The sequence below is a fragment of the Lemur catta genome, chromosome 15, assembly GCF_020740605.2.
Source record: "Lemur catta isolate mLemCat1 chromosome 15, mLemCat1.pri, whole genome shotgun sequence".
Lineage (NCBI taxonomy): Eukaryota > Metazoa > Chordata > Mammalia > Primates > Lemuridae > Lemur > Lemur catta.
Genome location: NC_059142.1, coordinates 9,257,122 through 9,270,096, shown reverse-complemented (window position 1 = coordinate 9,270,096; position 12,975 = coordinate 9,257,122). Strand labels below are relative to the sequence as shown.

General features: G+C 47.9%; 1 protein-coding gene across 2 annotated transcripts in view; it reads right to left on the bottom strand.

The window, feature by feature from the left end:
• GAS7 (growth arrest specific 7) overlaps positions 1–12,975 on the bottom strand; it is a 215,244-nt gene that overhangs the window by 137,565 nt on the left and 64,704 nt on the right. Inside the window, exons 1-2 of one of the 2 annotated variants that reach the window (XM_045525989.1) lie at positions 9,757–9,823; positions 8,100–8,312 (exon numbers count right to left, since the gene is read on the bottom strand). The exons of the other annotated variant lie outside the window; for it this stretch is intronic. Coding sequence (XP_045381945.1) covers positions 8,100–8,267 — 168 coding nt within the window. The 5' untranslated portion in view covers positions 8,268–8,312; positions 9,757–9,823. Of the gene's footprint in view, positions 1–8,099; positions 8,313–9,756; positions 9,824–12,975 lie in introns of those variants that run through there. 2 annotated transcript variants of the gene reach the window in all.

Here is a 12,975-nt window from a genome sequence, read left to right as displayed (position 1 = left end):
TGCTGCCTATCCCTCTTCCAAGGCATATACCTATGACAGCAGCCATGAACCTGAGGAGAATATAACCCATAGTCCACAGGCTACAGGCAGTTAAACGCTAACCTAAGGCAATGACCCCAAGATCAGCAGCTTGCAGTCCCCAGACACTCAGCAAGCCCTGGCAGGCAGCTGAGCAGCTGTGTCCTGTAGAGTACCCACTTACCTAGCAGGGAGGACACACCTGGTATCTCCCTGAATGCACAGCTGGGCCATTCCTGAAGGATACAGGGTCAGCTGCCAGACGTAGGACCCTCAAGGTCACAGCATCAACACAAGAGTTGAAAGAGCATAGGTCTTGCAAGTGTAAGGCCAGAGCTCCAGGTCCCTCCACAGCCTCTGGCTCTGCCCTAGGGCAAGCCAAAGGAGCTCTCTCGTCTTTACAATGGTGATGCTGAACACCTGCTGCCTCACATGGGCATCAACAGAATTCGATAATACAGCATGTTGAAGGACTTTCTAAGTGCCATTCAGGCAGAGTGAGAAATGGTTTATCTTCCCATCTTTTAATGACCTTCCCACTGCTGTACTCTCCCTCCATTTCACTTTCTGTCAACTGCAGTATGACTTCCAGCCCTCACCACTCAACTGATCCTGGCCTCCAAGCTCACCTGGGGCCTCTGACTGCCACATGTGACCTTACCGTGCAGTGGCTAACAGCAGGGGCTCTGCTCTGGAACCAGACTGCCTGGATTCAAGGCTCAGCTGTACTACTTTCTGACTCTGTGACTTTGGGCAAACTACTTAATGTCTCTGTGCCTCAGTTTCCTCATCCACTGATGATCATAATAGTGCCTGCCTTGTAGGACTTCTGTGGAGACTCAATGTGCCAACAAGTGTACGGAACTTAGAATTACACTTGGCACACAGGAAGCTGCTTATGCATATTAGTATCCCCTGCTCTTTCCTAAGTTTTTATTAATATAATATACATCCAAAAATTGCATAAAATAATGAATAATTACACAGTAAACTCCACGAAGCTTCCTGAGTGTCCCTTCCTGATGTGGCTCTTCTTTATTCCAGAAGTAACTGCTATCCCAACTTTTCTAGAAATCACTTCCTTGCTTTCCCTAACAGCTTTATCATCAACACACACATCCCTAAACAGAGAACTTTAATTTTACAATATTTTTCCCTTAAGCCCCTATGGGATGGTGAAATTTTGCATGTTTTTGAACTTTATTTTCATTTAACCCTCCTGGAGTTTTTGAGTTTTGCTTCTTTCATTAAACTTTCTGTTTTTAAGATTGATCTGTATGGATGCATGTATCCCTGATTCCTTTGTGGGTTTTTTTTCTCTTCTCTGAATAGTATCTCATCATGTGAGCAGAGTAATTAATACAATGTATTTGTCCATTATGTTGCTGATGGATGGCTGGGTTGTTTCCATTTTGTTGCTATTATGAACTATGCTGCCATGAAGATTATTCTAAGTCAGGTTTATAGGGGTAGAATTTATAGATAATAAAATTCACCCTTTGAATGTCCAGTTCGCTGACTCTAACAAGGGTATCGTCATGGACCAGGATTCTCAGTAGTTCTGACACCTCTGACTATGTGCTCCAGCTCCTCTACACGACACAAACCTCCGCCTGTCCCCTTCCCTCCTCTGCAGGAGAAGGTGTTCTCTGAAGTCCCTTCTTACCTTCCCTTCCTGCTCCTCCTCGGCCCTCACCCTGGCTCGTGCCCGCGGGCACATAACTTGAGGCTGCATCCCCAGTGCTGCTTCCTCCCAGCCGCATGCTCTCTTGCCGCCACCTTCCTTAGCTGCTCCTTCGGTGGCATCTCTGCAGGCCACTCCCTCATCTGCACGGGGGCCCTGACTTGTCTGATAAACCACATTCAGTCTGAGAATCACAGGCCACTGACACCTCAAATTCAGCATGTCCTAAACCAAATTCTATTTGCCCCAATCACTCCCTGCCATATATGTAGTCCCCTAGAAGCGCAAACCAAAAATCAGATCTTTGATTTTTCCACTTATCAAATTCCCAGCTGTCAACCACTTCCCAGGTCTTGTCTAATCAACTGCCAAAATCTCTCCAAGTTTTCTCTTTCCCCACTAGACCCTCTAGTCCTCTGAAAGCCTCTCCTCTTCCGTTTGCCAGGGGAGTGTCCCCCACTATGAATAACCTCGGACGGGCCCTGCGTGGCACGCATGACACAGTCCCACATCCTTCAAGGATCTTCAACGTTGTGGTGAACCACTGGGGAATCTGTTGATTTTGCCTACCCACCCCCCAAAGTCCCCTTCGTCCAGGGATGGCACCCATTTTTCCTGTGGGGAGTCACACCTCTCCATTCCCAGGTGTGGACAACGCTACTCACCTCCCAGACCCAAGGCTGGGGCCACCACCCAGCCAAGCAGCACATTCCATCCCCCTGGGACAAGTACCTGGTTCCCAAAGGTCACTCAGTCATGGGATTTACTTAATCTCACAGAAAAAGCAGGGCTCTTGCTGATAGCCTCAAAGCAGGGAGGATGCCAGAGTGTGGAGTCGCCAGAGTCTTCAATATGCAGCCCAAGCGAGAGAGAACATCCTGACACCTTTAGAACCTATAGATCCTACAGCCATGCTGCCTATGGATTCTACACTGGAGTTCAAAACATTCTCCTTTGCTTAAGCAATATCAATCTGGTTTCCTCACACTGCAACAGAAAGGGTCCCATCAGAGGCTGCAATTTCCCTCCTTCCTCATCAACTCCTCCCACCCCCATCCTACTTCATCCCACCCTTCAGCCACACCAGACATTTTCTAAGTCAAAAACAAAGCAAATACCAACAAAAACTATTCAAGCAGGTTGCCTTAATTCCCAAGCATTCCTTTGATGCCTCTGTGCCTTTGTCCAGGCTGATTCTGAGCCTGGAGACCCTCCCCCTCAACCATCGTTCCCGCCCCCCATCTCTGGGAATCCTCCTCCTCCTCTGGGAGTCCTACTCCTCCTCTGGAAGGCCCCCTTGCCTCCACCCCCTTCTCTGAGTCCCTATAACATTCTGAACACATTTACTACAGTTAGGTGCTCACGACTGGCCTCCCCCAACAGAACCGCAAGCCACAATGGCAGTGGTCAGGGCACACTCACTCTCACGTTTGCCATCTTACCCAGGTGGCGGCTCCATAAATACTTTCTTAATGGGATGGGAGCACGGTGGCAGAGCAGAAGAGAGGCCCTCCCATGTGGGGTTGTTCAGGGCTCTGCTGGGTGTAGGCCTTATACATGGCCATGTTTCCAGGGTGAGGACAGGACCTGGGGCACACAGCTCGCCCCTGAAAAGCAGGGCAACTAGAACATGTCAGGCATGTAAATCAGGTGAAGCTGGTGGGGTGTTTGTCCTCTCTCCGGGCTAGGGGCTGAGCCTAATAAATACATGCTGGAGTTTACTTCCTTTTCCCCAAGGGACCCTGGGGTGCCCCACGTCCTGGGCACCAATGCCCCCATCTGCCTTATACCACCCCTCCCTTCTCCCCAGGGAATCCTTGAGCAGTGAGGCTCCTGGAAAGAAAAGCCAGCTAGGGAACAAGGGATGCATGGGCGGGGCAGCCACCTGGACCTCCCCCAAGGGCTAGCCTGGCCAGGAAAGCAGGAGTGGCGACACAGCTGATGCCAAAACATGCTTCCAACCACAACCCCCACCCTCTGCAGGTGGGCTGCCCTTTGCCCTCTTCCACACTGCCCTGTAGTGACTCCTTTTGCCCAGAGATTACTCTGCGTTCTCGCATAGAATGACACTACCAAGAGGAACAGGGGGATGGAGTGGCTCAGGCTCCACCCTACCAGGAGGAACAGGGGGATGGGGTGGCTCAGGCTCCACCCTACCAGGAGGAACAGGGGGATGGGGTGGCTCAGGCTCCAAGCAGGAAAGCAGTCTTCATTTGTCAAAGGTGAGCCAGGCCTTCTAGTCCCAGTGGCCAAGATGGCAGAAAAAGAGTGTACAGTGGGATTAGACCTTATAACAGATCTAAAAGGAGGTACGAGGGTCGGCTCAGGGCAGTGGGAGCCGCACACATCTCCCAGCCAGGCACGCTCCTCCTTCTGAATGTAGATAATCACAACAGGTTAGCTGAGGGCCAGAGCTGCGGCCGTGGACTTGAGAGATGGGACCTGACGTTCGCCACCCTATTAACTAGAGCCAGGACCTTCTCCAAGCCCGGTTTCCTCACACTTGCGAAATAAGCCTCCTGCATATGATGACCTATCTCAGAGCCACTTCCAGCAATGCAGCTTGTGCGTCATCAGAAAACGCCAGTCCCAGCCCTCCCTCTGCCACGCCCCTGTTTACCAAGCAGTGCAGGCTCCCCAGCCCACCGGAAAGCTCAGGACGCATTCCTAGGAGTCTGAAACAGGTTCCCCGTGGCCCTGCTTCCACCTCAGACGCTGAAGCAGGCAGATCTGCTGCAGCAGGGTTTGCAAACCTTTCTGGACAGTGAAAAGTTTAAACCTGGTCACGGTGTTAAGTGACCTGAGAGAGGCGTCTTTCCACCGCCCTGGTTTTGGCAGGGCACCCTGCACGGAGGGTGCGGAAAGTGAGGAATGAATTATGTTTCTTAATTTCTCTTTCAATGTATTTTTTTCTTTTTTTGGAGACACCCAATACAATAGATGGAGACACTCAATACAATAGGAAAGGGACCCAGCCCAGGCAGGGCACCGCCAGTTACGACACTGTAAACGTGTCCGCACACAATGCTTCATTTTGGAAAGGAAGTTGAATCTCTGTGCCTTTCGCAAGGTTAGACACCCTGGGTGCACCACCTACGTGTGCCTGTCCTTAGGCCCAGTCCTTCTCCACAAAGCTAAACTCTCGCCAACCTAACATACCCCAAATTTAAGAGCACAATTAGTTATCCTCCTTCTAAACTCTCTGAAGCCCATGTCAGCCTCCATTTCTCACCTGAAGGCATATAATGGATACAATGATGGCCCAGAACTTTCTTCTTCCCTACCACTGCGTCTGAAGAATATTCTTATTATAGCTTCTTAGACCAGCTCCTTCTCCCCTGCACAGGAGACCAGGAAGGGAGAGACAAGAACAGAGGAGGCTGAGCTCCACCTATTCCCCTCCTGGTTAGCAATTTTAAAGGCTCAGAGGGAATAAATGGAAGCTTTTGGCTCAAAGAACATTTAGTGGGTTTATTCAGGTGTAACAGGCAGTTGAGATGAACAATTTATATATGGTGCCTTGCATCCTTAACTCTTTGTGATTGATTTCATTATATTTCTAGCCCAACTTGCAAACTTGTCTCCTATTTAGCACAAATGATCAAAAGCTTATGTTCAGATACTCAAAAAAAAAAAAAAAAAAAAGGTCTATATCTGTCCATCTTGATTTCCTCACCATCTTCCTCCCTTGCAAGGACATGGGCACGTGTACTCTCACACACAGTTCAACCCAGGACGCCGCTTCCCCTAGGCCTTCTCTCTGCCCTCATTCCTACTGGTCTCCTTGCAGCTTTTCCCTTCACACCTTGAGACTTCTCCATCTACTCCCATGACACTAACCACTGTACTTCCTTCTCTGCCTGAGAGCTAGATCCAAGCTCTCAAAGCCCACACGTGCAAACATTGAGGATTCTGTCACTTCCATCCCTCACCAGTTACCATGGTTGGTAGACATCCACTCTCCTCCCTCTGGTATCAGCCTTCTTTGATATACCTTTGGGTACCACCATTGCTCCTTTCTCAGCCTGTGTGGCAAAGATGAGGTTGACCCCATCTCCCAACTGTGTCACCCCAGCCTCCATTTGAAAGCTGCCCAATGATTTTCCTGTCTTGTTTTTTTGGAATTACTGAGTGGTTTTAGAATCTTTCTGAGAAGGATGCTGAGCTAGAAATGAAACCAATACAGAGGAAAGCAAAGCCTACAGAAGGAGACTTCAGATGACACTGCCTTTACCTCTTCTATTAGTTATTTATCAGGTGAAACAAATTAGCCCAAAATTTAGTGGCTCAAAACAAGAATCATTTATCATCTCAGTTTCCGGGGACCAGGTATCTGGGCACAGCCTTCCCAGACCCGGAACCTTACTCAGGGTCTACCCCAAGGCTGCAACCAAGACATCAGGGCTACAGTCATCTCAAGGCTCAGGTGGAGGAGAATCTGCTTCCAAGCCCATTCGTGTGGCTGTTCAAAGACCTCAGGTCCTTGCTGGCTGTCGAGGCATTAGTTCCTTGCCACGTGAGCCTCTCCCTAGCACCACCCACAAGGTGCAGCTAGCTTCCCTCAAACCAGCCAGGAAGAGGGCAAGAGAGAGTGAGTGGAAGCCACAGCCATTCTGTGACCTAGTCTCAGACGTGGCATCCACCACGTCTGCAGTTGGAAGCATCACTAAGTCCCACGCACACTCAAAGCGCAAGGATTACACAGGGAGCGAACACCAGGAGGCAGGGATCACTGGGGCCTTCTCAGAGGCCACCTCACACAGCTCTAGAAGGGGCCGTGTGGACAGCCATGCGCCTGTGGGCTTTTCTCCTATGAGGGCCAATAAATCCCTTTGCCCCACACTTTGTTGTAGTGAAGCAGGTTTGACTTGGGCTGCTGCTACGTAAAACCAAGGGTCCATCGGACTTGGCGACAATTCCTCCTTGTCGAGGTCATCGCTGACTCTTGCAGACACGCCCTTTCATTTGCTGGAGAGCAGCTTTAGCCTCTGACTTCCAACCCTTCTCCTGCCATGTGTTGCAGCAACCAGATGACAAGAACCATTTCCTAAGCTGAGCTCTCAGTTTTCCAACCTCCTTGTCCTAACCTTGTTCCTAACCAGGCTGCATGGCGCATGGGGCCCACCCTTGGATTGCCTTCCTTGAAGTTTTCCAAGGAGCCTAGGACCAGGGGGGCCTGGGGCATCATCTGAGCCACTCCCTCCCGAAGCCTGGATGCTCCCCTCCCCAGTGGATCCCACACACAGGTAGACCAGACGTCCCAAGCAGCTGGGCAGGGTGCCTATGGGCTTATCTCAGGACCTGTGAAGGTTCCAGAAGGGCAGCCTGGTGAGCAGACTGCTCCTGCTAACTGAAATGGTATTTCTTTGGTGGGAGTATGGTAAGATCGACCAGCTGGAATGGCCACAGCATGCTGATTTCCAGTGACTCAAACTGTTTATCTAGACAGGGGCCCACACACCCTAGGGGTGGCCCAGTCTCCACCCTCTCTCTGCTACTGTCCCCTTGACCTGCTATTTCAAATCAGTGTTTCTCAAGCCTTGATGAATAACAGAATCACCAGAAGAGTTCTGAAAAAGTATGGTACCCGGGACTCACCCCACACCAATTAACTCACATTCTCAATCAAAATAAAACTACCTAGGGCTTGGATTTTTGCTTTTGGTATCCAAGGTTTTTTTTTTTAAGTTTCCCCGATAATTGCAACATTGAAAACTTACTTTCAGTGGATGGCCACAAATCTTAAGTAAGCACTCAACTCTTGCTATTCTACCCTACATGTAAATTCTGTGGGCAAGTAATGGGGCATACCCTGGACATCGTATTAGGAAATCGTACGTCTTCCGAAGCTTCCCGGCGAGGAAGTGCTGTGCGGTCCTGCTGATCAAAGTGGGATGCAGGCACCAGCAGCATCGCTGTCACCCGGGAGCTTGTTAGAAATGCAGGCTCTGTACGTTACCAAACCCCAGGTGATTCATTTGCACAGGCAAGTTTGAGAAGCACAGTTCAAGCCACTCAACAATCCTACCACAGTTACCCAGTGAGTTTGCTTTCCATTTTCCAAAATAATTATTCCATTTCTCAGATGATGGCCTTGCCTCACACTTCACTCGGAAAGACAGGAGCAACCCGGCAGGAACTGCTCGTCCATCCACTGCCCAAATCCCATCCTACCCACAGCAGTGCCCACCTCTCAGCCTTTCCTCCCGTGACAGTGCCTCAAGTGCCCTCCTCCTGCCAAACCTACCTATTAGCACATCATACCTATCTTTAAAAAAAAAAAAAGGAATTAGAGACACATATGTCCTTTGACCCCAGCCCTCCAATCCCTTATTCCCCTCATGGCAAAAATTTTCACCAAAAGTGGTAACTGTAGCCACAGCTTCAACTCTCTTACCTCTAATTCTCTCCTATCCACTCCACTGAGCCTGCTCCCCTCAATGTCACCAATGGTCTCCATGTTGTCACCACATCCAAGGGCATCTGTCTCTTCTACAGTCCTCGGCCAGCCAGCAGCATTCAATGTCCCCTCCTTCCGGGAACTATGGCTTCTCTGGGCTTCCATGGCATCTCTCAAGTTTTCTCAAGGCCTCCTTTCTGGATCTTCCTCCTACATTCAATCTGAAATGTCACAGTGCCCCAGGGCTCTCTCCTGTCCCTCCCTGCTTTTCTGTTTACTCTCTTTAGTGGCCTCACCCTGTCCCATAGCGTTAGGCATCCTCTACTTTCCGATGACCTTAATTTCACATCTCCAGGCCTGACCTTTCCCAGCTCTCCGGACCCACAACCACCAGCTACTCATCATCACTACCCTGATGGCTCGGGACAAGTCTAACAAATCCAACAAAGAACTCATGTCCCTCATTTCCAAAAGCAAAACCGAACCTGCTCTCCACGCCCTGTTTTAATGCATGGCACCCCCCTCCATGCTGTTGCTTACTCCCCGAGTCTAGGTTCACCTTCCACATCCCAGCCCTCTCACCTCCCGTCAGTTCTATCCCTAAGACTCATCCCAATCCATCCACTTTGCTCCTTCTCCACTGTGGCCCTGCTGTTCCCAAGGCATCATCGTCACTCCCCATATTATTACGATGATCACCCTGTTTCACTTTTTGTAAAGCCCAAAGCATTTACCCTAACTCACAAAGCAATCAAGTCTGCCTCTCTCTACTGCATCGTATGCCGTGTTCTGCTCGCCCCCTTCAGCCAGGCTGACGTCCTCGCCCTGTGCTGTCCAATGCAGAAGATGCTGGACACATGCAGCTATGTAGAGGTAAATTAATTCACACTCAAATCAAACGTAAAATTCAGTTCCTCAGTTTTACTGGCCACACTGCCAGTGCTCAGTTGTCCCGTGTGGCTAGTGGCTAGCATGATATAGAACATTCCTGTCACTGCAGAATGTTTTGTTGGACAGTGCTGCTCTGGCTGTTCTGGGATGAGCAAGTTCCATCCTGCCTTGCGCCTCTGCACTTGCTGTGCCTTCTGCCTGCAGTACTGCTCCCCCACCTCTTCCCATGGCCAGCTCCTTGTCATCCAGGCATCAGCCTGAATGTCACCTCCTCAGAGGGGCCTTCCCTAAGCACCTTCTAAAGCAACCCAGTTCCTCCTGACGATCACATGAGCCTGAGTAATTCTCCGGAGCCTTTAGCACCAGCTCATGCCTTTCTTGTTTATTTGCATCTGTCTGCTTATTGCCCAACTCTACCTGCCATCCTGCCCCGCAGTGTACTCACACGATCGGGGACTAGTCGCTCTTACTCTCCACTGCATTCCAGCTCCCCGTCCTGTGCCTGCGCAGGGACTGCCCAACACACTCTGCTCAGTAAGTACTAGCGCATTGCCAGACCACGTCCTGTTCTGGAATCGCTCACAACCATCACCTTTCCCCTATTTTCCCTGCCACTGCCCCGTTCAGCCTTTATCTGCTGCACCCTGCAAACACCAGCAGGTTATTCCTGTTAATATTCCTCTCGTCACATCAAGTCCCTGTCCTTACACTTTCTGGTCCCAGATGGCCTCCATGTCCCCAAATGTGCCATGCTTGTTCCTACCTCAATGCTGCTGTAAGGCCTTTCCTCTGCTTACAGCACTTGCTCTGCTTCTCAGGGGAAGCCACACCTTCTCTCGCCTTCTAGGTGTGGCTCCGATGGCAGCTCCTCCACAGACACCGGCCCCTCCTCTGACCTTCTCCAGCACTTCCTGTTTGCGGCCTGACTTTGCCACTTACTCACGAAGTCCGACCTCGTGCAGGCACACAGATCGTCCCTGAGGTCACACCTGAGGCAGTAGTTCTCAGACTTTGCTAAGGATCAGAACCATCTGGAGAGCTAATAAAGCCCACACACAGGTGCAGGCTCATAGAAGAGGATAGAGTCTGGGCCTCCGAACTTTTTCCACATTCCCTCGATGATTCTAACACCCACCAAATTTGAGATCCGTGGCTTTAGAACATTAGACCTTCGACATGAGTGGGTCAGGTTCTGCCCATTTCCACCAACTCAGAACACCTAGGAATGACTGAACTTGGCTAATAACCTTCTCCCACACAAACTTGCTCTTCTTCTAGTAGTAAAAGGTACTCTCAGTGGTAGCTTGAAAAACATTCCCCCCTCCCAACATATTCACATCTGAATAACCAGAACCTGCAAATGTTACCTTATGTGATAAAAGGGACTTGCAGGGTATGACTGAGTTAAGGATTTTAAGATGGGCAGTTACCCTGGATTACCTGAGTAGGCTCGAAATGCAATCACCAGGGTCTTTCTAAAAGGAAGAAAAGATCAAAGAGGGAAGAAGCCACTGTGACAATGAAAATGGGGAGAAAAGGCAATGACCTTGGTATGGAGACAGGAGCCAAGGACGGAGCCTCTAGATGACGCAAAAGGAAAGGAATCCTTTCTCCCCAAAGCCTCCAGAAGGAGCCAGCTCTACCGACACCTTGATTTTTAGCCTTGTAAGACTCATTTCGGACTTAGACCCTTAGAACTGTGTGTGAATAAATGCGTTGTTTGAAGCCACTAAGTTGGTGGCATTTGTTACAGCAGCAGTAGGAAACGAATACACCTCCTCTTTAAATAAGGTGAAGTTTTGTATGTCCAAGGATCATGATTTTCTATTTAACTCATGTACAGGCTGAGTATCCTTTATCCTAAGTGCTTGGGACAAGAAGCGCTTTGGATTTTCAAATATTCGCATTATATGCACTGGTTGGACACCCCAAATCTGAAAATCTGAAATCCAAAATGCTCCAATGAACATTTCCTTTGAGTGCCATATGAGTGCTGAAACAGTTTCGGACTTTGCAAGATTCTGGGTTTCAGATTTGGGACGCTCAACCTATATTTGTATTTAACGCAGGTATTAAAAACTAGCACTATATAGTAACCCAAACAGCATGGTATTAGTATAAAAAAACAGATACATAGATCAATGGAACAGAATAGAAAATTCAGAAATAAATCCATGTATTTACAGCCAACTGGTTTTTCACAAAGGCACCAAGAACATACTTTGTGGAAAGGATACCCTCTTCAATAAATGGTGCTGGGAAAATTGGATATCTATACACAGAAGAATGAAACTAGACCCCTATCTCTCACCATATACAAAAAATCAACTCAAGATGGATTAAAGACTTAAACATAAGGCATGAAACTATAAAACTACTAGAAGAAAATAGAGAAAACTTTTTAGGACATTGGTCTAAGGGGCAAAGATTTTATGACTACAACCTCAAAAGCACAGACAACAAAAACAAAAATAGACAAATGGGACTAAAACTAAAAAGTTTCTGCACAGCAAAGGAAACAATCAACAGAGTAAAGAGACAACCTGCTGAATGGGAGAAAATATCTGCACACTATTCACCCAACAAAGGACTAATATTCAGAATATACAGGGAATTCAAACAACAGTAAAAAAACAAAAGACATGCATAGACATTTCTCAAAAGAAGACATACACATGGCCAACAGGTTTATTATAAAATACTTGACATCACTAATCCTTATGGAAATGAAAATCAAAACCACAATGAGATATCATCTTATCCTAGTTAGAACGGCTATTACTAAAAAGACAAAAAATAACAGATGCTGGCAAGGATGCAGAGAAAAGGGAACTTGTACACACTGTTGGTGGGAATATAAATTAGCACAGCCACTATGGAAAACAGTATGGAGATTTCTCCATAAACTGAAAATAGAACTACCATATGACCCAGCAATCCCACTACTGGGTATTTATCCAAAGGAAAAGAAATTCATACATCAAAGTGATCCCTGAACCCTCATGTTTATTGCAGCACTATTCACAGTAACTAAGATATGGAATCAACCCAAGTGTCCATCCATGGATGAATGAATAAAGAAAATGTGATATATATACTCAATGGAATATTATTTGGCCATAAAAAAGAATGAAATCATGTCATTTGCAACAACATGGATGGAACTGGAAGTCCTTATGTTAAATGAAATAGGCCAGATACAGAAAGACATTTTGCATGTGCTCATATGTGGGAGCTGAAAGAGCTGATCCCGTTGGGGGACAGAGTAGAATGACTGATAGCAGAGGCTGGGAAGGGTAGGTGGGTGGGAATGGGAGACAAAGAGAGGTGGGTTAGTGGGTACAAACATACAGTTAGATAGAAGGTATAAGTTCTAATGTTAGATAACAGAGTAGGGTGACTACAGTTAGCAACTAACTATAGTTAGTATTGTAGATTTCAAAGTAGCTAGAAGAAGGACCTGAAATGTTCCCAACCCATAGAAATGATAAATACTCAAGGTGATGGATGCCCCAAATACCCTGACTTGATCATTACACATTCTATGCAAGTAACAAAATATCACACGTACCCCATAAATATGTAGAATACTCTGTATCAATAAAAAAGAAAAATAGCACTAGATGCTCCATTTGGATAGGGGCTAGATTGCTTTGTTCACTGGTGTTCACACCAGGTAGCTCAGTGCCTGCCATGTACATCTGTGGATATCAAGATTCCTCAAGAGAGGCCTGCACTCCAAGTTGAAATCTGGCACACTCCTTGCCCCAACTGTGTCTCCAATAGGGAAAACACAGGAGTTTCCAAATCCACCAGGTCACCGAGCTCGGCTGCCCTGATAAAGAACTGCAGCTGTATTTTGACTTCAAGAAACCTTGGCCGGATATATTCTGCTTCTTAGACCCTCATTCTCACGCTAAAAGTGCACAGCTCGGAGATGCGGTGTCCAACATGGCAGTTACTAGGCCTATACGGCTATTTA